The 26213-nt window shown below is 38.3% G+C and overlaps 4 protein-coding genes and 1 pseudogene across 12 annotated transcripts; 2 read left to right on the top strand and 3 right to left on the bottom strand.

Annotated features, from left to right (window-relative positions):
* Window positions 1-597: 597 nt before the first annotated feature.
* Window positions 598-1545, bottom strand: LOC104417866. The gene has a single exon (XM_010029070.2). It carries the CDS (start codon window positions 1543-1545, stop codon window positions 598-600), a length of 948 nt encoding a protein of 315 aa, XP_010027372.2.
* An 864-nt stretch (window positions 1546-2409) lies between these two features.
* LOC104417864 lies at window positions 2410-2916 on the bottom strand. The gene has a single exon (XM_010029069.2). It carries the CDS (start codon window positions 2914-2916, stop codon window positions 2410-2412), a length of 507 nt encoding a protein of 168 aa, XP_010027371.2.
* Window positions 2917-6584: 3668 nt separating this feature from the next.
* Window positions 6585-12611, top strand: LOC104415897 (protein DA1-related 1). Of its 7 annotated transcripts, XM_039300539.1 has the most exons (15): window positions 6585-6674; window positions 6766-6804; window positions 6931-7195; window positions 7298-7418; window positions 7644-7734; window positions 8285-8332; window positions 8366-8561; window positions 9373-9493; window positions 9609-9692; window positions 10913-11032; window positions 11152-11364; window positions 11480-11542; window positions 11653-11771; window positions 11853-11911; window positions 12076-12611. In XM_039300539.1, exons 4-15 carry the CDS (start codon window positions 7317-7319, stop codon window positions 12390-12392), a joined length of 1533 nt encoding a protein of 510 aa, XP_039156473.1. In that variant the 5' UTR covers window positions 6585-6674; window positions 6766-6804; window positions 6931-7195; window positions 7298-7316; the 3' UTR covers window positions 12393-12611. The 7 variants fall into 7 exon arrangements, with proteins under 7 accessions (XP_039156473.1, XP_039156468.1, XP_039156469.1 ...); XM_039300534.1 differs by having other exon boundaries at window positions 8285-8561; XM_039300535.1 differs by having other exon boundaries at window positions 6587-6674; window positions 6940-7195; window positions 8285-8561.
* A 2200-nt stretch (window positions 12612-14811) lies between these two features.
* Window positions 14812-21209, top strand: LOC104415896 (protein DA1-related 1). Of its 3 annotated transcripts, none has more exons than XM_039300654.1 (12): window positions 14812-14908; window positions 16224-16325; window positions 16412-16502; window positions 17414-17607; window positions 18354-18474; window positions 18581-18664; window positions 19382-19498; window positions 19626-19838; window positions 19988-20050; window positions 20163-20266; window positions 20348-20406; window positions 20579-21209. In XM_039300654.1, the coding sequence occupies exons 4-12, from the start codon at window positions 17414-17416 to the stop codon at window positions 20902-20904; spliced, it is 1281 nt and encodes a 426-aa protein (XP_039156588.1). In that variant the 5' UTR covers window positions 14812-14908; window positions 16224-16325; window positions 16412-16502; the 3' UTR covers window positions 20905-21209. The 3 variants fall into 3 exon arrangements, with proteins under 3 accessions (XP_039156588.1, XP_039156589.1, XP_018716610.2); XM_039300655.1 differs by having other exon boundaries at window positions 14816-14908; window positions 16266-16325; XM_018861065.2 differs by lacking the exon at window positions 14812-14908 and having other exon boundaries at window positions 14915-16325; window positions 16412-16517.
* Window positions 21121-25343, bottom strand: LOC108954717 (annotated as a pseudogene).
* Between the last annotated feature and the right edge of the window lie 870 nt (window positions 25344-26213).

The raw sequence follows: 26213 nt of genomic DNA, 5'->3' as shown, positions 1-26213 counted from the left end.
CCGGCGAGCCTCGCCGTGGCTAGGCGAGGCCGCCGGCCCTCGCCGGCCCGGTCGCCATGCCATGGCCAGCCGACCGGCCAAAAGAAGAAAAAAAGAAAAAGAAAAAAAAAAGGAAAAATAGAAAAAAAAAAAGAAAAAATAAAAAGAAATAAAAAAATTATACAAATTTACCAAACGTGTTTCTGTTTATTTTTATTCCCGAACAAGTTTACCAAACGCGTTTTTTGTTCAAAAATTGTTCCCCGGAGCAAAACACTTTTTTCTATTTCGTTCCCTTGAACAATTTTTAAATGAAGCAAACAAACGCACCCTAAATGATCCAAAAAAAGCTATAATACTTAAGTGAGCGGCGTAGGATAGTAATAACACTTATTATATTGATAAAGTGAGATTGAGCAAAAAGCCAAAACAATCTCACACGTGAAAAATTACGTAAAAGATTAGTAACAAGAAGAGAACTTGCGAGTTGCAAGTAACCCAAGAAGGTAACAAACACTCTTAGAATAGTAAGTGAAAGAAACTTATTTCTGCATATATATATAGATGCAGTCCCAAACTCTTACATTATTAGAACATCCGAATGTTGACTTGTTCCAGTTAGACATCGTCGGCTTTAGGAGGAAGGTATTCGGCCAAAAGATGGACATCGAGCTCATCCATCAGCGGCGACTTGTCGATGTTCTCGTGGTGGTACGACTTGCACACGAAGTAGAACACGGTTTGCACGATGGGGCTGAAGAGGAGCAACATGAACAGAAACAAGAAACAGATAATTGCAACCCCGAACCTTAGAAATCCCGATCCATGTCCGTTGGCCACAAAGATGTACAAAACTGTTTGGATTGGCATGGACACATTCGATAGCAAGAGGCTGATAGCTACTGAGGTACCCAACTTACCCTTGATCAGATTTTTGCTCTTGAACATGGCATCAATACCATAGACGTCCTCTACCACTGAAATCAAACGTGCCAAGTCCGAAATGACGCTGAAATACACCGACCCAGTGATCTGTAAGATGAGGAAGATGGAAACTAGGGCTAGTACAACGGCAAGAGAGGGAATAAGGGCAAAGAGATAGATGATCGCTACAGTCACGACCATGTATACTTGGAAAGCAAGAGAAATCCATAAATTTGTGGTCATGAGCCTCTTCCACGCCTTTGGGAGGACCCTCATCACTCCTCCGAAAGTGATGGATTGCGAGCTGTACACGAACGCGGTCGTGCACATGACCGCAGACATGGAAAGAACAGAAATGATTAGGCCCAGGACGGAGGAGACGACTGCAAAGAGCAAGAGCTGGATTGTGTCCAAGGTCACAAAATCGGAGAGCTCATAGTATCCGGGAGCGTCGTCATGGTGGATCTTTGCAAGGAGGAAGGCGGAAATCTGGATGTTGGCTAAGCCAACGAGGGAAAGAGGGAGGACGAAGGCTAGTGCGATTTGGCTGAAGATCTTCCGCCATGTGAAGATGAGCTTGATGGATTCCTTGACGATGCCAAAGAAACCAAGGAACTGCCTCTCCTCTTGCTCTCGATCCATCCTCTAATGTCTCGAATATGTGGAGCGTCAAGACCGAGGGTTTTGTAGATAGAACACAGTTGTCGGGCATTGATGATACGTCTAAATGAACCTATATATACACATGAGAGTTCTGTATTCATGAATTAATGCACATAAAACAAACCAATTATAGTTCAACATTATGTCATTATCATACTGATGGCATTGTAAGCGTGCGATGTTTGAAACTATATACATCCCGGTATCAATTATTAGCTTCCTCTCACAGTTGGAATGTATCTACGTCGTCTTCGAGGGTGCGATTTGGGGGGAAAGACAAAGTTGGCTGTGCATTTCTATGTAAAAAGAGAAGCGACAAACCCGGCAGGCGAAGGTACATAAGTAGCGAGAGCAACGAAGTCTCCTTCGATTGACTTAGTGCGTGCAACCAAGTCAACCTCTTTGTCGTTTGTGTTTGTCTAATCGAAACTATTAGGGAAGGCCTGCTAAAGATTTACGAAAATTTGTACCATAAGATGAGCAATATAGGTAAATTACGAATTCTCTTAGAAACTCCGGTCATTTCCTCCAAAAATGACCTTGATAATTGAGAAATTAGTTAATTATACATATCAATATCAGTCGGTGGTTACAATTGTAACAAACACAACCATTGATTTGCGAAAGATACATAGACCATTCCAATGGATGCCTATGCTTTAAGGCAACTTGTTCCCAATATTACACTCAAAATTGCAGAAGAGACATGATAGAAGTCAATCGATTGCTCAAGGCATGTGCATGATGAACATGTCGCATTCAATTCACATCACCAATGAATAATACACGTAATTGAGCCAACACACTTTCAATTTTCCTGCGAAGTACCATTAAATACAAGGTTTATACAATCTCAACATCACCATTGATCTTCAAAGGCGCATACTCTCCTCCGAGATACGCCTGGAGGTGCTCAGCCAAGAAAGACTTGTCGATGTTCTCATGGGGGCCGACATTAGAGTTGCAGACGAAGTACATCACTACCATTGACATCAACGAGAAGCACGCCACTCCGATTCCTATTCGAAGCACTCTTTCTCTCACAACAACATCGAACCCAACGAAGAGTAGGATCGGTAGCTGCAGAACCAAATAGAAATAGGCAAACACGTAGGAGATGAATACCACGGTCCCGATGTTATGCTTAATCAAACCATTACTCTTCATGATAGCTTTAATAACATAAACATCTTCTAGCACAGAAACCACGTTAGCCATGTCCCAAGCCATGATTATGTACATGAACCCTAGAGCGTACGCAGTCGATAAAACAGCCAAAAGAAATGTGTTCTCAATGATGACCCGCAGATTCAAAGCCGACCACACGATAACGTGGTAAGCTAAAAGCATGGCGTTAGCCCATATAAATGTGACTATTAATTTCTTCCAAAGTTTTGGGACCACACCCAGGAGTTTCTCGAAGCCGATCTCCTGGGATTGAAGTAGTTTAGGAGGCCTGATTTAGATGACAGAAGCGTGAAGACTGGAAATTGAGCCATGAAAAGGAAGGAAAGAACGCATGCGGGTAAGAGCTTGGCGGCAAAGAGTTTTCGATGGATGACGGCGATTCCGAAGGATTCGCAGAAGATACCAAAGAAATCGAGTGTCTTCAGATCATCCAGATTTCTGGTTTCCATGGCCAAATTTGCTCCTCTCTTTCACAGAGAGAGTTCGAAGATGGCGTTTCGAAAAGGTTGGAATGGATTTCTGGGGATGATGGGCATTTCCCTTGAAGGAGAGAGTTTAACTTTGCATTTCTCTAATCTTGGTCTTCGTGGAGGTTATTAAAAAAATATTTACTTTGAGTTAGGAAATTATCTCGCCTAAATTGTGGATGAAAGTGTTTTTAAGCATAAGCTGTATCATGTGCCATGTGCACATACATTAGCTGGGGCAAGCAAAATATTCACTCTGTATACATTAGGCATACCGTGATAAGCATGGCAGCGAGCTCGTTTCTCACCTATGGTTGGTCCCTGGCCATTGCCATGGCTTGTGACCAAAAAAGGAAGAAGGAAAAAGAAAAGCGAGTGAACAGAAAAAGAAAAAAAAATTCCATATGAACAATAACAAGAATTCCACAACGATGGCGACAAGACCCGATTGATTAGATGATTACTAGGATTACTGGGGCAACAGTGGGCAGCAGTCCTTGCTCGAGGCGACGTCGACGCCCTTCTCCTCATCGGAACTCCTACCTTCAACATCGACGATCAGAGTGCATGATATGTGGAACACACTCAAAATCGTGATTCTCCCTGTATGTGCAAGCACTTATCTGCTGTATACAGAGGTGAGACGGGCCACCTGAGGAGGCACCAAGAGAAACATAACGTTGAAATGTTCGGGCCTGGGGAAGCCTAACTAGTGTAACGACTCATATCGACAGCCCATTCAAGTATGAAGGGGCAAGGAACCAATGGCGACTTGCATGTTATACGCTCACCATTGAGGAACCACTTCGCTTCCTCAAAAAGGAAAAATTGTCAAAAAAATCCTAAACTTAATGTAATTTTGTCAATTTAGTTTTAAACCTTTTAATTTCGCTAGTTGAGTTTAAAACATTTTCATATTTTACCAATTGAGTCCATCCAAATAATTTTGACTAGAATTCGCATATGTAAACACTAACCATCCTACATAGCATGATCGGTGCTTACGTAAATGTTATTTAATAGTATTTTGATAATATTTTTATGGTTTTCTGCTTTTCGTTGCTTTTTTTTTCCGATTTTTGGAGTTAGGGTCGACAAGAGTTGCCAACCTGGCCATAGGCGAGGGCCGACCGACCCTTGCCGTCCCCAAGCGAGGTCGTGGCCCTCGCACAAAGCCTGTAGGGGTGCGACAGCAACCCTCATTAGTCCTAACTCCAAAAACCAAAAAAAAAAAAAGCAAAGAAAAAAACAATAAAAAATTCAAAATTTTTATCAATATATTATTAAAAAAAATGCCTACATCTGTGATGGTTGTCCATGTTAACAATTTCTAATCAATTTTGGCCGAATGGACTCAATTAGCAAAAAGTAAAAATAATTAAGATTCAATTGACAAAATTTAAAAAGTTTAAGACTAAATTACTAAAGTGGAATAAATTCGGGATTTTTTGGATAATTTTCCTTCCTTGAACATCCAAGAGTTGTCCAGTACGTACAAGGGGCGCTGCAACCACATTTTTACTTTTTAGGCTCGTTCCACAATCGACGAACATAAGAAATTGCAAGTCCATTTCCAAAGAGAAAGATCCAGAAATAACCGTAGAGTCTCACTGAAAGATCCAGAAATAACTGTAGTCTCACTGATTCCTTATTTATGGATAAGCGAAACTATGTCCACATATTGTTGTGTGATGATGACCCACTGGATCGGGCTAGATCGGAAGTTGCACCAACTGTCGCTTAAGACATTGCCATATCGGCAAATCAAAGATATTGTCTGCAGAAATCTTGAGAACTGTAAGTGATTTTAGTGTATCAGACAAAAGTCTTTTCTGTTACTTGAGACAATGACATTGTCCGCATCGCTCCGGCCGATTTAGACAAAAGTCTTTTTTTCTTCTTGTTTGGATGTGAGATTCAAGATGAACCATGTCGGAGCTTTGCTTGCACAATATTATGAACATCTGCACTTCGGTGAATCGAGTGATGCGCGATGAATCTTGGCCTAGGTGAGGAGCTGGATGGACAATCTGTCTAATGCACGAATGCTGCTGGGCACGGTCTGAGGATCGCCGCCTCACGGGAGAGATGTCGTCCTTATCGAGCGGGACTGCCGACGAAAGTTTGGAACTTGGTACAGGAAAAAGAAAGCAGTACATGTGAGTTCCTCAAGTACTTCAACATCGATTACTAATTGTTAGGCCCAAACAATCGATCTGAAGTGAATTCGTTTATCAAAAATTCACAAACTAAATATATGGAACCTACCCCAATAGTATCATGTTTATATGCATGAAGTGAACTAGCAATATAAACATCGGAATTAACGAGTTTAGGAAAAGAGAGTGTAAACGAGATTTCTATAGAGATTCAGTTGAGGTGTGCCTATTTCTCTCTTTTAATTCTAGCAGCAAAAGAGGTCAAATTCCACTAGGTATGATACTTGCTGCCGTGTAGAAGTGGAATTCCTTCTACAGTAACCTGCTATGGACTAAGTAAACACTGTGCCCTCCAGTAGTCTGTCCCACACCTCATGTACGTGACACATTGACAGGGTAGATTATTTGCCCAAACTATAAACCATACATCTAAATATTTATAAATAGTCACTCACATTGACAAATGCCTTCACTTTAACTACAACTACCTTTCTCGTGTGTTTATAAATGAATTTGTTACTCTTTTTAACTCTTAAAGACAATGACCGGATTGATATTACAAGCTCACAAAAATAAATGGAATGAAATATCTTCGAAAATGCTTAAAGATACAGATAATCAGTCTTTGAAGATATTTGAAATTTTATTTTGTGTGATTCTTGTCATAGAAATTATAATGCCTCATTTCAATGATAAATAAAACACAAATTTAAATAAATAAAATTAAAATTTTTAAAATTTTAATTTTATTAATATTTTTTAAAATTTAAAATTTAAAAAGAAAATCCAAAATAACATGATGCGTCGGGAGAAGGAAGTCCCATTGGGTTTTATTCTCTCAATCTATCAAATAAAAATAAAAAATTTCGAGCGATTCTATGGTCCATAGGAAATACCATCCCTCATGAGTAAAAATTCATTAGGATTGGATCTTAAAAAAAAAAAGATAAGATGACGACTGATTAGATTGATATCGATTGAACGGTCGAGAATTATTGCATTTTAACTTAATTAATGCAGTATTATTATAGGGACCCAATGAAATTTCATTAGCTTTTTGACCTCTTTGGAACATTTTAGGTACCTAACGGTGGAAAATGGTTGGAGAGAAGGGACCCACAACCCCACACGAGCAGGAAAACAGAGGACGACCTTCAGAAATGACACAGAAAAGGACAAAACTCTGCACATCAAAGTGGCTCTCTCTCTCTCTCTCTCTCTATCTCCCTCTTTCTGTCTTTCTGGGAAGCTGAATCGGACTGACTGAGCAGGCGTAAGCTTAGATTCGTCACTGGTGGGAGCTCTGCTTTTGATGGAACATGCCTCCTTTTTCATGGGAATTCGAAGAGTTTCGATTGATTACTGACCCTTGTCTGTGTCCTCAGATTCCTCTGATTCTGTGGACTCGTGGTGCTATCCACACGGTGAGTTTCTGGGTCCGGAGCCGTGAATTCTGCTTCTCTTTGCTCGGTTTCATCGTCCGTCGTCGATGAATGTTTTCTTTCTGAAACGCCGTTTCTGATAGAAGTAGAAGTTTATGGTCGTTTCAGTGTTTGCAGCTTTTCAGTGATCAAGTTCTTGGGTGATCGGATTGGTGGCGTCATAACTTCTGGGGATGTTTCTTTACCTCTGATAACGTTGTATTCTGTAAAAATATTGAAGACCCATGTGGGAGCTCCTCTCTGAGGACGGACAAGTCTTGTCTCTGCACTGAATTTTGAACACCCTTTTGCTGGCGTGAACCAAGTTCTTGTATGGAACTAAATGGATTCCCTTCACTTCCGTGTCGCTAAATTCTTGTTACGGGTAGACCAGGCAAGATTTATCAAATAGAGCTAGTTTGTTCTCGCTTTTCATCGATGTATTAAAGTCTCAAATTGGCAGCTTCACTTCTAAATATGTGGTTTACTGCTACAGGAAAGCTGAAATTTGCTTCATGGATTGGGTAACACATATATTTGAAGGTCCTAGCTATGAAGGACAATATCATGGATATAATGAGGATGATAGATACTGGAACCACCAACAACCTTCTGCGGTATTACCAATTTTTGCCCGTTTGTTGTGTTCTTGTTCTGACGAATTTCCTTTCTGTCATCTTGTTGTATAAAAGCAGTGGATGGTCCGATTAAGTACTTTATAGACGAAGCTATCTTCCAAAGAGACAAATGCTGGGAACTCTGAACAGTAACCAGCGATTGTGTCCTTAATTTTCTCTTTAAAACTTTTCATCATATTCAAATAGTTGAGAGATTGGATGCAGGATGAGTTTACGGATCATGAGAGAGAAGAAATAGATTATGCAATTGCCCTTTCCCTTTCAGAAGAAGATTGGAAAGGGAAAAATGTTATTGGTATGTCACTGAGCTGTAAGCATTTATCCTGAACCTTCATTTGAAATGCATAAACGGAGGTTGTAATGTCTTAACTGATGCACTGATGGGCTGTAATTGATATTAGTGGGGAATTGCATGCCATAGGAAAAGAAATACTGAAGAAAATGTGGACGAACGCCTTTAAGCTTTGTTGATACTCTTTATTTGGTTTTGTCTTAGCCTCTTCCTTGGGATTGATATTGATAACAACTTATTTTATCCTCTTTTATATCACTTTCAGATTTGTAGTTTAAGGAACTGATGCTGTTAGAGTTAAGAATATGCAATCAATCTGTTGATGCTTTCAATGCTTGACCCTGATTGAGTCTAGTATTTGTAGTAGTTAGTTAGCAGTTTCAAAAGAAATTATAGAAGAGAAATGGAGAGGGATACTATGTTCACTTTTTAACCAGCCATAATCACGCAATCATTTTCTGCTATGTTGCTTCAGTAAAGAACTAAAGTTTAATGTAGTACAAGTGACTCCCATTTTTTGTATACTTTTCTAAACAATTTATTCCTTCTCTAGATCATGAAAAAGAAAGAGAACAAACTTCTAAAGCTCAATTGGAGGAAGATGAAAGGCGTGCTAAAGCTCTATTGGAGGAAGATAGAAAGCGTGCTCAGTTGGAGGAAGATGAAAGGCGTGCTAAAGCTCTATTGGAGGAAGATAGAAAGCGTGCTCAGTTGGAGGAAGATGAACTACTTGCCAAAGCTCTTCAAGAAAGTTTAACTGTAGAATCTCCTACTAGACCTGGTGGAAACCTAATTGAACCTCACCCTATTTCCCCTTTTTCTGGCTTGAGGTATATCTTTTCCTTTGTTGTTATAATCTGTTTATCATCGACCCATCAGTTAAGGTTTTAATGGCTCTGCTAAAAATATTCTCATGAGGATATATTCTTTCATGTTCAACTAAGATTCAGCATACGAAGCTGATGCTTCATTTGCTGAATAGGTGCTTACTTTTGTAATTTATTAAATTGTATTACCAACCCCCTTGGGCCTCCACTACTTCTACTTCTATTTCCAACAGATAAACTGATCAGCATATGTCAGCTTGTTATATTCACAACTACACTTTTTGATAAACATTTCATCTCTACACATTGCTCATCACTTATTGCTGAAATATCAAGGAAGGAAGAATTTTTTCCATGGAGGCTTGTGACAAAAGGATTAACTTGGGCTTTGATATTGATGGGAGACTGTAGGACTCTGCTTATGGTTCACCGAGACTAGTTGACTTTCCAATCAGCATTGGGAAAATAATTACATGCGTGGGTTGATTGGCATGTTTTGTGAGCTACAATCAATTGCTGTTATTTCAATGAGTGAATTGCGGGAATAGATATTGAGTTGTCAAACCTGAAAAAGAAAATATGGGTAGCTTTTGTTAGAGAAAATGGTACCATAATAATAGATAAAGCACCTCATCTGAGAGATTATATTTGCAATACCTTAACTTCTCAACAGTTGTGCCAGCAGGAAATATATTTTTTTGCAGTGACATGTCACCTGTAGTATTTTATCTTACACTTTGGACTTGAAAATGATTTCCTTTGTAATATGAATTCATACTTTAATCAGATAGATTTACCACATTAGATCTTTCAGAATTTGCGCAGCTTGCAACGGTAGGATTGGTTTGGGGCGATTCCTGAATTGCATGGATGCTGTGTGGCATCCAGAATGCTTTCGCTGTCATGCATGTGGTCTTCCAATTACCAATCCCGAGGTATAATATGTTCATTGAAAGTTGTGGTTGAGGTTTGGTCTGCTAATTTTTTGTAATTATGCATTGTATTTTGTAATAAATAGTCAGAGATTGATGGATCGCCATCTTTTGCTAGTTTTCGCTCGCAGGAAAACGGCCTTACCACAAATCATGCTACAAGGAGAATCATCATCCTAGATGTGATGTATGCAAGAATCATGTAAGTGGCTTCTGAGTAAGTAGGAGGTGCTTGATCAAAAGTAATTCAGAGTTTCTTTTTTCTTTTTCTGTTTTGACATTTGCAAGCAACCACATTATTTTATTGGCCATCACTTGTGGTTTGGACTTTCTGTGGAGCAAGATAAGTTTTCTTTGTGCCAGAATTTCACTCCAAAGGCTAGGTTTCAGCAGATTTTATCATCAAAATAACCACTAAAGCAGAAGCATCTGGTTTTATAGCATATTGTATATGACTATTATAATTATTATCATTTTTCTTTGATAATTAAACACAAAGGTTGGTCAGTTGACTGCTGTAGTGATTTTTGTTGTTGTAAATTCATTAGTTGAACAATTCATGGTGACTGAGATCTCTCTTGGGAGACTTTAGTAAATTATGTTTCCATTATACCACCTCACGCAATTCTTTCATGGGGAATAACGCCAAGCAAGTATTAGTCTTATGATCAACACTGCTAGAAAAATCTTTGCGCAACTGTTTCCATGCAGTTCCTTAATTTATGTTGCTAATGATTGTAAAGGATTAGAAGTTTGAAGTTCATAGAGGACCAGCACTTGCTTTCTGGAAATTTCATTAATATGATTTTCGGAAGCATTGTAGGTGCTTACTGACAGCAGTCTTAGCAGAAAATTCCCTTATATCTTCTGGTTGTATCATTTAAGTGGCTGTTGGTCCAAATCCTGGTTGGACTGGGTTTGTCTGTGGGGGGGACTGGTGGAAAACTTGGTCTGGTTAGTAGTTAATAGAATTTCCTTTTAAGGTGGTGTGGACATGCTTAGATGCTTCAATGGGAACGTCTACGATCATTATGGAAATATGGCATGAATGAGGCAGGGGATGACATGAACGTGAAACTCAAGGAAAGATCTCATGTGCTTGGATATTAGGAGGATCTGGTTTGGGATAGAGCATGACTGCATAAGGGGATCGATGTAGGATGTAGCCAATCCCACTTAGCGGGGAGTGCTTTCTTGTTATTGAATCAAACTGGATGTTATTGGTTGAATCGCAGACCAATCCCTCCACCATTGATGATCTATAGTTTTTAGTCAAGCCAGTTTTTAGGAAGATTCCTCTGATGTATAGTGAATTTTCAAGAAGTTTAAGATATCATCTCCTTTCTGTTCTTCATGTCATTTACTTGCTTGATAATTGCTGCTTTTGGATAAAACAACCTCACTGCTTCATTTCTTGTACAGATCCCCAGAAACGGAGCAGGTCTCATTGAGTATAGGGCACATCCTTTCTGGATGCAAAAGTATTGCCCATCCCACGAGCGAGATGGGACTCCGAGATGTTGTAGCTGTGAAAGATTGGAGGTGATTTTCAACTAATCAATACCCCTTTGGCTAGCTAGCTGAATTGTAGACTGTTCACTAGTTATCATAAAGCACCTTTTGCCAGTGTCATTACTAAAGAAAAGCACCCAATGTTGTAGCCAAGAGATCATGGATACATATCACTGGATGATGGCCGAAGGCTGTGTCTGGAGTGTCTGGACTCTGCAATTATGGATACAAATGAATGTCAACCTCTTTATCTTGCTATACGAGAATTCTATGAAGGTCTGAACATGAAAGTGGACCAGCAGATTCCTTTGCTCTTGGTGGAGAGACAAGCGCTAAATGAAGCAATTGAAGGTGAAAAAAATGTAAGAACAAACGCAACTTTATCTGGGTCCATGTTATCCCAAAGATTAGATTTTTCTCTCTATCTGTTTATCTAACTCTTTTCTTTCTGGCCTTCCGAAACCTTCACTTCGAAAGGGACATCATCACATGCCTGAGACTAGAGGACTTTGCTTGTCAGAAGAACAGTGTGTTACAACTGTATGAAACTTTTACCCTTGGGTTGCCTGGTTGTGAGATCATCATCTTTGTTAAGTTCACAATGAATTAGCATAATGTAGATTTTGAGATCGTTCTTCACTTGACAACAGGTTATACGGAGGCCGAGAATCGGAGCAGGCTACCCGTTAATTCCAATGATTACTGAACCTTATAAGCTAGTCCGTTCGTGTGAAGTGACAGCAATCCTCATTTTGTATGGTCTTCCTAGGTAGCACGAGTTCTTTGCTGTAAGCTATGGTTATTCTGTATGATCATCATAATCAATGGCTGACAATGTTCAGATATGCAGATTGTTGACAGGGTCGATTCTTGCTCATGAGATGATGCACGCATGGCTTCGACTCAACGGTTGGTCTTTTTTGTCCTCTGATGACTGTTGCCATTTATACATGCACATGACAAACATTTGCATTAACCACACATCAATACGGTATAATGCTGAAAAGGGGGATCTATATCGCATTTTTCTCATTTGGGATTTTAGAAAGAGAACTAAAGTTGGTAATCTTCAGGGTTCCCTAACCTAAGACCGGAGGTTGAAGAAGGCATTTGTCAAGTTCTGGCTCATATGTGGTTGGATTCCGAGATCTATTCCAGCTCTGCGAATGACGCCGCATCGTCTTCGTCGTCGTCTGCATCTTTTTCATCGAAGAAGGGCAAACGGCCAGACTATGAGAAGCAACTTGGTGATTTCTTTAAACATCAAATAGAGTCTGATACTTCGACGGTCTATGGAGAAGGATTCAGGTCAGCAAATAAGTCGGTGGAAAAGTACGGCCTTAAGAGCACACTTGATCACATCCGAATAACGGGGATCTTTCCGCTCTGATCACATCTGTGGAAACAATAATCTTCAATGTCAATTCACCTTGCATTATACGACAGGACCGAAAAAAAGTGTGTAAGTCGCTATAGACATAAGCAATAAACTTGTGCTTGTAATTTATCTACCAGCCGTTGTAATCAGCAATATGCTAAACCATGATAACACGATATGGACATGAATTGAATGAAGCTCCAAAGTCAGAACTTGAACATTTTTCCTAAATTGCATGCCTGTTTACTGCTAATTTTTTTGATGTAATTTTATGGTGGATAGTGATGCATAGTACATTCAATTTCTGCTGGCTTTGCGGCATACTGTGAGTTAAATAAGGGAAATATTTTTATAAAAGCTTAAGCAAAGACGTTTAGATTCCGGTCATAGCATGACTAGTTTTTAGAAGGCCTTAATTAGAATTTGGTGGAATTGATCTTCCAATTGACATGGGAGAGCCGACAAATACCCTTTGTATTGAATGGACCCCATCCCATTTGCTAGGCTCCATTTGAGGTGCATTTGCTTGTGCTCCCCCAGTATATTTGGACGTGGCATATTGTATAGACAATCATACTGCACACCTTCATCATAGTTCTCCACTCTTGGAGGGGAAAAATACCAGAAAATTTTAAACTTATTTAATTGGTACCAATTCAGTTTTAAACATTTCAATTGAACCAATTTAGCTATAAATATTTTCATATCGGTTACTGATTCATTCCATCCAACCAATTTAGACTGAAAACTACTAAAGTGGATGCTGATGATCCTATGGCATGACCGGCACCTAGCAAGTTCTTCCTTGCACACAGGCTTTGCAAGACGAGCAAGAGACTTTTCATTCTTTCCGTGATCTCTGACGTGGTGTGGAAACGCAGCGAGTGATGTAAGAACAAGCTTGTCACCTTGTATATGTATTGTCCAGCACTGGCCCTCCCCGTTGTGGATAGACCATACTAAGCCGGTGTAGTTCTAGTCCTTAATTACGTGGTAAGGTCGCTTGTGAATCTCGACCTCAATGGCGTATCCGCGGTTGTTTATCAGGAAGATGATGCTTTCTGTCCGCATCATCAAGATACCTGGAGCGATCATCTATTTGAGATCTCGAGCAAATGAACATCGCCATAAAGCGCGGACCCAGTGAAAGCCATTGAACAAGATTGGAAGATTCATCATATCGAAAGAATGCTTACTTTGCTAACCCATATCAGTTAAGTTTCTAACAATTGAATCAAGAATCTCCTGTCTCAGCGATCACGACAGTTCTGCTCAAAAGCATGTTCTGGATATGTTCGAAGCCTATCGGAAAATATATCCGGCAGTAGTTCTAATAAGCCGTCGGGGTTGTGCATAAGTCGCCTGGCAAGCACCTTCAGGAAATTTTTCACCAGGACACACCCGAAGTGGGGCTGTTCGCGACGGGCTGCACTACGATCGCCTTCTCCGTTCTGGGAAAGGAGAGACTACAGCGGAGCTATAGTCATTAAAGATGGTCCCCGTGACCAAGAATGCGTCGGACTCACCGACTCTGCACGGAACGCAGTGCTTGCTGTGCCCCAGTACGTCCCAATGTACCAGGGCCGGTGCTCGGGGATGAGGACTTTTGCAAGTGAGGGCGTAACTACAGACGTTGGCAAACTCGACAAAGGCATCATCTACTGCTAGTAATAAAAGATGGGGATGTCTGATCCTCTGTCAAAACAAAAATTTGAGTGATTGTATCGCGAGAATTGTTACTCGTATGTTAACCCAATAAAGAATAAGGAATGTATAATTTTTCTATACGGTGTAACCGGGATTTTGCGAGGCATCACTCAGAAACATCTCGGTTGCTGGAGAATGATGCGACTATATTTCATCCGTCAGAGCGAAATCATCAAAAAAATTATGTGTTACAAGGTTTCGTATAAGAGTTACGGCAAAAAAACACGTGTCTACGAGCCAGAATAAAAGTTATCACAGTGTAATATTCCTCTACCTTTCAATTTTTTATTTTTTTTTTACTATTGTAATTAGTGCGTTGAGCCTTTACTATGGACATAAGGCCTTTTACATGTCTTGGGCAAAATATTACCCCCTCTTTCACCATGCTACGATCGCAACTCACTCAGTAATAATAAAAGGGCTTTTAATGGAGTTGATCGGTAAAAGTTTTTTTTTTTGGTAAAGGGTGAGTTGATCGGTAAAAGTTTGAGGTCGAAATCTCCAACATATTTGCTTTATCATGTAGAGAAAATATTAAGTAAAGAAATAAACACATAAAGAGAATTATGCAAATGCTTTGCGAATATGTTACAAAATTCTGGGGAAGATAATTGTCGTCTCACAAAAAAGTGCACATAATTGAAACGACAAACTCATTAGCTCTAGACCTGTAGTGTGGAGTTACATTGTGGAAAAATGATTGAGGGGTGAGGACCCACTTCTCACAAAAGAAGAAATGGGCATTGAAGAAGTCACACTCAAGTCAAGTTGCTCTTCACTTTACTCTCTCATAAGCTCGCTTCCTCTCTTCACTGATCAAGGTATGTAGATGACATACTGTCATGCATGGTCACCAGTTTATTGATCTTTGATATTTGGGTAAATCTTACCATTTTGACTTGGATTCACACAGAATTTAATTACCGGAAAAGACAGAATTTTGCTGAGAGACACTGATTTTTGCTCCTTCTTCTTCTTCTTCCTTTTTACCCTTTGTTCGTCGGCAATCCTCTGTTTCTGTAGTTTCATGTTTGATTAATGGTGAGTCTCTGAGATGCACTGTGCTCTTTCTGTCTATACACTCAGAGAACTGTCAATAGTTGGTTTAATTATTGCAATCTGAAAGCAGTGTTCTGAGCATTTTGTGATCCATGTCTAGGAAGAAGTGCACTTCTTTATTTCTTATCTATAACTCTACAGAGCTATAGAAACTTCATTCCTTTCTGTGCTTTTTTCTCTTTTAGTTTGTCATTTGTCTGGAAACTGAATTATGATCGCTATTTTGTTAATGAGAAGCTCAGCTAAATTTGAAATTTAGAGACAAAATGGAAAATCACTCTCCTAATTTCCTTGAGACTTGTTATGATGGTGCTTCTGAAGTGCATTTTATGGTCTAGAAGGCGATATTTATTGAACTAAGCTACTTTTCATTGATCTTATTATTTTCATCCATTTCAACCTGCTCGATAATAATATTGTGGGCCTGTGGCTCGCTATAAACAAAACTGCCTTAGCAAATTTTCAAGTCATTCATGATATAGGACATCCAAGATATGAAATCTTAATAACCTGTCCATTACCTGTTAGCCATGTGCATGGTCCTGGGTCTTGTGGGTTCTAGCTCATTTTCCTTCATTCAAAGTGATATAGAATGTGGATGCTGAATAGAACTCGTTTAGGATTCATCTAGTCAGTTTATGCCTCTTTTGTTCACCCTCAGTATCCTTTCTTTTGAAGGTCCTCATCTCTTTTTCTCAATAGATGTGATCTTGAACTTTTACCCTCCACTGATGTATGTAATTCTATTCCACTAATGTCTTAAAACCTAGCAGTTTTTTCTTTGGTTGAATCAAACCTAGCAGTTGATCTACTGCCTTATGAGTTACAGCTGAGGCAGCTTTGGCATGCCTCTATTATCATGAGATGTTTGTCCTTCGATTCACCCAAAGCACTTGCTAAGATTTTGTCTTCACAACTTCGGGTCTTACTATAAGTGCTAACTGCAATTGCATAGCAACAATTTGCTTCATGGAGAATCTCCTGGCCACTGGACAGTCTTGGCCAAGGGGGACCATATCAGCAAAATTCTGTGGAATTAACGGTTTTCTTTTGATTTTTCTTGTATCTTAACTCGAGTTGGAAATCATACATTTCTGTCACCTGTTGATTGAAAAAAAGGGGAAAGACGCAGTCACATTCTTCATTCAAAGCTATACTTCCAAAGAGAGAATGTCACAGGTCCTCATTAGCTTGTGGTTTGTGTCCTTAATTTTCTCGTAAGTCACCTTCTCATCCCATTTACATGATTGAGGATTTGGATGCAGGACGAGTTAACAGACCATGAGAGGGAGGAAATAGATTATGCAATTGCCCTTTCACTTGCAGAAGAAGATCAGATAGGAAAAAATTTCATCGGTAAATCACCAAACTGTAAGCATTTATTATGAACATTCAATCGAATGCACACACAGAGGTTCTCATCTCTTCAATAATATGGTGAATGAGTGAAGCATATGTAAAAGAATGTCTTCAGCTTGTTCCCACTCTCCATTTGATTTAGTATAAGTCTCTTTTAGTTTGAAGAGATGTACACTCATCAAGATCTCTTTTAGGCTATCTAGTGTTGCTGGAGTTGGAGTAGCGAATCATTGAACCTGTTCACCTTTTTGCACCATAACCACTTCATGCTTTTCTTTCTGCTAGCAATGTATTTCATTATTTGTCTAAAAGTTACGTATATAAATTTTACGATATATAATTGAGTGGTTCCTGTAATTTGTCTGTTATGGGCATCTATCCTTCAGTTATGCAATTTTTCCAATGGCAAGGGACCATCTACTCATAGACTGCTCTTTCTCTAAGGGTACATGGGCATCTATTCTTCTGTTATGCAATTTGTCTAGAATGTCTGGCTCGTAGGAAGAAGATTTGGAGTGGTCATCAGCTCTTTATAAAGGCAAATCCTCTGGTTGTATTTTGTATAACCTAGCTTGGAATGCCTTTTATTATCTTATATGGAGAGCTAGGAGTAACAGGATCCATAAATCTCACAGCTATTCAATCTGTGAGGTTACTATTGCTATCAAATGTGATGTGAGACATAGATTGTCTAAGGAAAGTAAACTTGCTGTTTGTTCTAGTGCTCACAATTCTCTTCGTTTGTATTGGGGAATTCCTAGCTAGTAGTTTTCTGTGAGGGTTTGTATGCTGGATCGGACCACCTTCTAGTGTGTTTAATGCAACAATAATTTCTTACTTATCAAACCAAAATGTCACACATATATAATCAAGTGATTCCATTATTTGTCTGTTAAATTTTTCACTAGATGATGAATATAAATCCAAATACGTTCAAGCTTCTAAAGCTCAGCAAGAAAAAGACAAACATCATTCTACAGCTCAATCGGGAGGATGAACTACTGGAAAAAGCTCTCCAGGAAAGCTTAAATGTAGAAGATCCATCAAGTCACCGTAATGGAAATTCATTTCAACTTCATACAATTTCATCTTCAGGCTGGAGGTATATCAGCTCTTCAGCTTTCTTGTCTCAGGTTATTATTGATGTGTTGGTCCAATTCCCATCTTTTGAGAGGTTTATATTATCTCTTTTTTTAAACAGTTAATGCTTCTCTAATTGCTAATATCAAATAGGATATGAGATATGAAAATGTTCAAGTCTTGAGATGGAAGGTAGAAGTTCGTGGAAAAGAGTGGCTTTAGGTTTGATACTGACTGAAAGATGCAGGATTCCTCTGTAACCTCTCTGTTCACGTGATTTACTGTGTAGTCTGAGAGAAGTTTTGGTCTTGCTTAAAAATGTGATGAAGCTGATATTTTATGTAGATGTACCAGGTTAGGCATAGAATAGGGAGATGGTGACATTTAACTAGTGTATGTCAAGGTGCTGATTTTCAGTATGGAGGCAATACAAATGTGGCTGATGAATCCAGTTCCAATTTTGGGGGCTGGAAAGTCTTAAATAGTTAAATTTGTATTATAGTAAAGAAAATAACAGGTTGCTGGAAAAGATATTGACATTTGGTGGATCTCAACCAATCGTACTGAAGCAATTTCTTTGAGAAATTATTTGCATATCAACTTGACAGTAACAAAAGTTCTCAGCTGCTCTGCTGGCAGAGAATGCATGATTATTGTAACAGTACTTCACCTACATATTTTACATGACGTTTTCATATTGCAACAATAGTCCAGCTTTTAGATGGACTTATTTCACAATCAGGTTAACTTACAGCATTAATTGTTCAGAATCTGTGCTGGTTGCAAGAGTCAGATTGGTCCTGAAGATTATAAGAGTTATATGGGTGCTGATTGGCATCCAGAATGCTTTCGCTGCCACGCATGTGGTCTTCCAATTGCAGATCTCGAGGTAAACTATGTTCGCTTAACTTCTGAGTAAGGCTTGCCTAATAGTTTTTCAGCTATATTACTTTCTACAGTACATAACAAATGATTGATAGATTACTTTCCTGTAGATTTCAGCATCCAGGGACCACCTCTATCATGAATCATGCTACAGAGAACACCATTATCTAAGATGTGACATTTGCAAGAATTATGTAAGTGTTTTAGCATTGAACTCGGGTGCTGTATCAAAAGGTTGTTTAAAAAGGCTTATCCAGTGGAAGTCCCAAGGTACAAAAAATTGTCATCCTTCGTATAAAGTTCAAACTGCAAAACCATAAGACATTCCAAAAGTTTTGACTTTGAAAAAAACGTAAAAGGGAATTGACTTAAAGGGTGTTTGAGAAGACTTTTTGGCAGTCTTTCCTTTTCTACAAGACTTAAGAAGCAAAAGAAGTGAAAGCCTTAACAGTTAAAAACTAATTCAAAGAAATGGCTCAGGGTAATCTAGGAGCTTTTCCTGATGCAGCTTTTCTATGCAGATGTTAATCTCAATTGATAATCTTAAGTGAAAAAATCATGTTAGGAAACTCATATTCACTCTAAAATAAATTAATTTTCTCCCAAGGCAAATAATTACTTATCCTAATACTTAGTTACAGCACTTCAGGGCAGAGGAAACACCCAAGTTACAGTCCAAAATGTTACAGAAACACTGAGTACCAGGCAGACTCATAGCCCTATGCTGTTTTGGTTGATGATCTAGCTGATAAGTCAAATTCTTTCAATATTCTCGTAGTGCAAATGCTATTATGACAACTTTACGATGATTTCCGATTTTCCTAAGTGCAGTATCCCTGTCATTTAATTGCTACTTCTAGAATGAATTGGTCTCCTTCCTTTGAATAATCTGTTTCTTTTGCTTCACGTAGCTCCCAGGAAACAACAAAGGATTTGAGTACTCGGTTCATCGTTTCTGGATGCAAACATATTGCCAAGCACATGAGCAAGATGGGACTCCAATCTGTTGTAGTTGTAACAGGATGGAAGTGAGTTCCAATTTCTAAACACCCTGCTTTGCTTGCTGGTGGAACTGTAGGACATTAACTCGTGAGTATGGAGTATTTTTCAATTTCCCAGCATCATTGCTGATAAAAAAACGTTAAATATGTGTAGCCAAGAGACATGAGATGCTTGTTGCTGGATGATGGTCGAAAGCTATGTCTAGAATGTCTAGACTCTGCGATTATGGATACCGAAGCATGTCAACCTCTTTATCTTGAATTACAAGGATTCTATCAACGTATGAATATGAAAGTGGACCAGCAGATTCCTCTACTCTTGGTACCAAGACAAGGGCTGAATGAAGCAATGGAAGGAGAACTGAATGTAAGTACTGAAGCTAGTTTTATCTAGGTCAATACAGTCCCAGCTAGCATCATTTCATTTCTTGTGTTTTTTCTTTTTGTTTTTGGTTTTTATACTCACTTGAAATTTTTTTCTTTTTTTTTGGACGAACTCACTTGAAACATGAAAAGGGACATCATCGCCCAGATGAAACTAGAGGACTGTGCGTAACAGAAGGACGGAATGTTCCCAATGTAAGAAAAGCTCTTGCTCATAGTTGCAACATTGGGCTATCATCAAATGTGTACATTGCGACTATATTTGATGAAACAAAGATTTCAGAATCCCTTTTGAATAATCAAACAGGTTACCCAAAGGCCTAGAATTGGAGTAGGCAACCAATTTACGGATATTATAACTGAACCTTATAAGCCGGTTAATGCAATCCTCGTTTTGAATGGCCTACCAAGGTAATGTGAATTTTTGCAGCAAATTTAAGTTACTCTTCTATGTGATCATCGCATTGTGGCTGATTATTATCGGGAAAACAGGCTGTTGACAGGCTCAATCCTTGCCCATGAGATGATGCATGCTTGGCTTCAACTAGAAGGTTCTTATTTTATGGCCTGTGATATCTGTCATCATTTTAGTTTGACAGAAACCCATATTCAATAAGAATGTATAGAGACATGGGCATTACTAAAAAAATGTCAATGCTGCATCTTAATTTCCATTTCGTGCAAAAATTTTAAAGGGACAGAACTAATGTTGATATTTTTCAGGTTATCCTAACCTTAGTATAGAGGTTGAAGAAGGCATTTGTGAAGTTTTGGCTCATAAGTGGTTGGATTCTGAGATCTATTCAAGCTCCACCAATGATGTTTTCTCATCCTCATTGCTGTCATCTTCCTCTTCGTCAACAACATTGAAAAATGGAAAATATTCAGACTTTGAGATACAACTTGGCAAATTTTTAATGCATAAAATAAAGACTGAACCTTTAATAGCCTATGGAGAGGGATTCAAGTTAGGAAACAAGGCTGTGGAGAAGCACGGCCTTAAGGAAACTCTCGATCACATTCGACTGACAGGGACCTATCCACTGTGATTTATTAAGTGGCTGTCTGTGGAACTTTGGTTTTCAGTGATTAGTCACCTTGCATTAGCGACTTAATACCGCACAGGCAAGAGCATTAGAAGATTTTATGATTAAATCAGCATTGAATTTTGCCTGACGTTTATATAGCAGAAGTCAGAACTAGAGGTATAGTACAAATATGATATTTTTCTTTGTAAAGTAACAGAAACGGTGTGGTGGAAGTGCCTACGCATATGCTTGTGTGATTTTTTTACTGGTTGAAATGCCAATGTATCTCATCTTGCAGAGTTGCTGCATCAGTTCTTGAGGAATTAGCTTTTGTTCAAACAGTTCAGTTCCCATCTTTGGAGTACCCAATGACCAAGGATGCCATAAATCAAACTTCACCACCTGCACACGATTTAGAGATTTAAGGATTAGGAGCAATTATACTTCAGCACTTCCACACTTCAACCAATAACTGCTAATTCTTAACAAATCATTACTGGTGATCGAGAGAGCAACACTGCTTCTTCAACTACCACAAACTGCATAGTATTTTCTTCGCTTTTTCAAACAGAATTTTGCAAGCAACCCTACCCCGAACCCCAAGCTAAGCTGATGCCCTGTTGACCTCAGACTTACCACTTTTCTAAGTAGGCATAAGGTAATCTGCGAATGTCGTAGATTGCCCAAGTAATAAATGTGAAAGCTTCAGTTGCAAAGAGTGTACAACAGGACTAAGGATCAAATTTCATATGGTTATTTGTCATCGGAGCTCTTTGGAACCGGCGGTTTCTTCAGGCCTTCTAGTTTGCATACAAAATATTTTACACCCCCAATCATAGTGCTTGATGGAAATGTCATAGCCTCCATAATTATCAACACAAGACATCAAATCTGCAGAACAAACTAGAGAAATTAATAATAATTATGTTTCATTTCTCTCTGTTGAGCGGTCTCTACATATAAATTCCACCAAACAGCAGAAAGAACTCTTGAAAAATTGTATAAAGCAAAGTCCGCCTTCTGCTACAGTGCAACTGCTAGCCAAGTCGCTTTCTTCATTAATGCAGCCATGAAGAAAGTCACTCTGGAGCAACACAGTATAGATCTGATATATTTCCTAATACAACATTTAGCGAGTAACCTCTTTGTGGAATACAACAGAGAAGATCCCAACTGACAGAGCCCTCAAACTTCTTCTCTTTCAAGCAAAGAGAAGCAGAGCACAAAGCCTCAGCAACAGGAAGAAATTGAGCTGATGTGCAGTGTCGAGTAGTTAATTTGCCTCTCACCAAATTGTAAAGCAGCAATGATGATCTTTGATATGTGAAAACCATAGAATAGTCATGCAACAAGTGTTTGATTAGTAACTCGGAATTACTCTCCCGAATTTTGGCTCTGCCAAAAAATACTCCAGCCAAAAGACCTGCAAGACACAATACCGCGTGACATGCTATACCAAGGCAGTGCCTGTCATGGTAAAGCTGACTAGAGGGAAAAAATTTACCAAAGAAAATGCTTGCAGAGTTCTCCAAGGTACTTTGAATAGGAGGATGCCAGTAATAGACAATGGGATCTTACTCAATGAGAGATCACCTACATATTGTTTGCATGATTATAAATCATTTTCCCTCAAAGTCCATCTTATCGCATCAATATGCCTCTTCGAATGTGAATGTGAAAATCAATTATCTCCTCACATAATCAACTCTTTTATGGATCAAGACCAAGGAGGAGAATTTTTAGTTTTTAAATCTTTTGACAATTAGGCTCAAGAAGGGAGAGAGGGGCATTGTTTGGGTAGAGAAAAGGCAAAGAAAAGATGGGACGATTTCCTATTAGGCTTTACAAATCTTCGGCTAATAGTTGGCCAGTAATGAAAGTATGTTGTCGGTAATTTACTGAATCCTGCATCTTCCCTTTTGCTTTTACCCGTAGACATAAACATGCAAACGTTGACTTTATAAATTGCTAAAACAAAATAATTTTGTTATGCTAAACAAACGATCAGGACTGTCCGACTCAATCAAAAATAGAAACTTAGCCTATCATCCAAGTACTCCCAACTTATTTATAGCTGTTAATGTTTGACATGATTTGATTGTACAACTTGGAAAATACACAAACATTCTAACAAAAAAAAAAAACTTGAACCGGCAAAATAACTGATGATGTTTTGACAGTGCAAATGAATTTAGATTATCATCGAGTATAAATGTTATATGCAAGTTGGCAAAAAGATTTAACCTACAAATATCAGTATATGATAAAATGGAAGAGAGAAAGCTAGCTCTAACCTCAATCTAACATAACTACGTGCAACAAGATGTAACCATACTGAGAGAATTAAAGCCCAGTTCAAGAGATTTGAAAACTATTGTGTAAGATGAACTAGCATAATGTTCAATTAGATTTGAAAACAAGCCTACATAATGGGAAAGGTACTTAACAAAAAACACAACATGCATGACAAGTGAAACACAGTATAATGTTCTAAGACAAACTAAACCTGATAGAAGTACAAGTAAAACAAAAGGTGCAAGAAGCAGCACACTCTTACTGACATATGAGAATTCACACGCTTCTCAAGTTAACAAGATGCACCTCGTTTGAAAATTTTGCCAACTAGGACTTGGGTGTCTAAACTAAAAATGAGGTGGAAAAACTGATGAGAAATGTCAATATAAGAGCAAACATTCTGAAGTCAACATTAATTAGAGTCCATGCTTTTCTTAATTACTTCCTAAAGCCATGGAATAGTTAGTGTCTTAGTCACCCTTCAGGGAGCAATCAGGGCTCAACTAACAGGAGGTCAAAACCATGTTTCCCTGGGGGAAAAATAGAACTTAGTCCATCCAGTAGCTCCTTAAAGTCTATTTATTGGCCGAAAACAGATTCCCTTTAGTAAATCACAACAAGCAGTAATCACTATCTAAGAAGCTCTAAGCGTGCGCAATATTGTAGAGCAAACATAACGTTCAAACCTGTACGTGGTGGCCCCTGTTTGATGAAGAGACCACATAGAAGTAAAGCTTATAGCCAACGCAAGAAACCCACTAATTGTCATCACCAACCAAAAAGTTGGTAACGTTAAAAGAGGCCTGCAATTACGTAAAAACAAAGAAAATATTATAAGCGTAATTATAACAGGTTTGACACTACAGATTGCATTTGTCATGTAAGCACGCCTTAACAATATGAATGTCAACATTACACATCGTCAAAAGGACATATTCAGCTGTCAAAGAGACAAAAATTAGCTGAAGACATGCAGTGAGAGACTACTTTAAAGTGAAAAATAAATTAAAAACACGAGACACACAGCGACATGAGATTTCACCTAATGGTCATGGACAATCACATAGCCACCAGTTTGAAGAGAACTGAGATATAAGCTTAAACTGTAAGGCCGACCTCTGGCCTCACTTGCCAGATATTATCTGTTTTGGACCGAAACCCGCACAGTTTTGTTCCTCTAGGCTTCACCCAGAAAACGCATTTTCGCAGTTAAGAGTGGTACTACTCTTTATATAGCAAATCACGTCACCTTCCCTAGACAATATGGGATTCGATTCAATCCCACCCGCATCGCCATCCTCACGAGGCATGCTCTTTTTCCATCCCTCACAGGACCGGATCATTACATAAGCTCAGCTTCCGATCACCGGAAGATTTCACAAACATATCAAGAATACATAAACAAAAGGAAAATAATTTTAACAAGGTCATGGGTCAAATAAATGATTATGAGAGGAAGAAAGAGAAAACGTACATTTTAATATCAGATAGTCGACCTCATTGAAAAAACACATAAGAATAACTCCAAGGGAGCAAAGAGAGCGTATTATTGTCAAGGACCACAGAGAACTCACTCAAGTTTCCAGATTGTGCGAGTTGCCCTGTATCATGACTCTACAGTATCAGTGGGCATTAGAAAAATGAGTAAATATGGACAGTAGTCTAATTTTAGTTGGCAACTAAAATGAGTAGAAGTGCTTGATTAGAGAAAAGGATGGCAGATCCTAAAACTAATTCATAATAGGCCTGTGTAGTTTATTTTACCTGACAATCATCCAGTGATGAATGCACTAATTGTGTTTAATAAAATACTCACCTAGTGAGGACATGGGAAGCACCGACACTCTTCGAAAAATTTGGATCATGTCAGACACTCGGACATTTGTCCAATGCTCTCCAACACTCTTGAATACTCTTCAACACTTGGTCAACACGTGTCGGAAAATCCAACACCTAATCAACTTTCTCAACACTAGAATTGAAATTCCAATATACAAGTTTCCAACAAGTAAGATCAATTTTTAAAAATTTTAATAAATGAGGGATCAAAATGTATATATATTAAAAAAACAAAAACAACAATAAAAATAATAGATATGAAAAGAAGAAAAATATAATCTTCTCTTCTAACTTTCACTTCCTATGATACACAACTCACCACTCATGTTTTTTCTCTTCTCTTCTGATAATTCTGACATGCAAGTCCAGAATGTGATTGTTTTTTTTTTCTCTTCAAATTTTATAGGTTATTGGAATGAAGTTGAATTTATCAAATTAAACAATAAAAAATATTAATAAATGGTAGATTAATGTTTTTAATGTAAATTCATTCTAGGGTTTTTATTTATATATATTTATTTGTGAATTTGAATCAATAATCACAAAAATGATAACTTATTATGTATATATACAAAATATATATTTATATACAATATGACTCAATGTGTTGGAATTATATGTTTTTTGATAAACGACGTGTCGGCGTATCATTCATGTCGTGTCACATATCGCGTATCAGTGTCTATGATACTTAGATGAGAACAATGTATCAAATAAAAATAGCAATAAAATAACCATGAAATTTTACATTTGTTTTTCTAAAGTTGTCTTGACGAAATTTCAAATACTAAAGCCACCACCCACCGGACTTCACATTTCCTAGGCCACCTGAATAAGAGCAACATAAAGCATCATTCACCTCTGAAGTAATCACTTATTCGAAAGAAAAAGAACATATAAAAATAAATTACCATGGAGAAACTGAGAAAGTGTAAAACCCAAATTTGTACAAGCATAAATGTGGAAAATTAGTTGAGAGCAAAGGATAATTAACCTCCTCTGCCAAGTCCTATCATTATATTTCCGGCGAAATTCGTCTAATCCTTGTTTTTTTTTTTTTTTTGGTCGATGTCTAATCCTCGTTAGAAAGGAGAAATTCCTCACTTATATTCCTTTGCATAGAACCCCATTTTGATCTTTTTTTCATTCGGTGTAGATTTTTTGTGGCTGAATATACTCTCCTCGAACATTACTCC

This window comes from Eucalyptus grandis, chromosome 8, assembly GCF_016545825.1.
Source record: "Eucalyptus grandis isolate ANBG69807.140 chromosome 8, ASM1654582v1, whole genome shotgun sequence".
NCBI classification, from domain to species: Eukaryota; Viridiplantae; Streptophyta; class Magnoliopsida; order Myrtales; family Myrtaceae; genus Eucalyptus; species Eucalyptus grandis.
The sequence above is the reverse complement of the archived record's forward strand: the minus strand, read 5'-3'. Positions and strand labels throughout refer to the sequence as shown.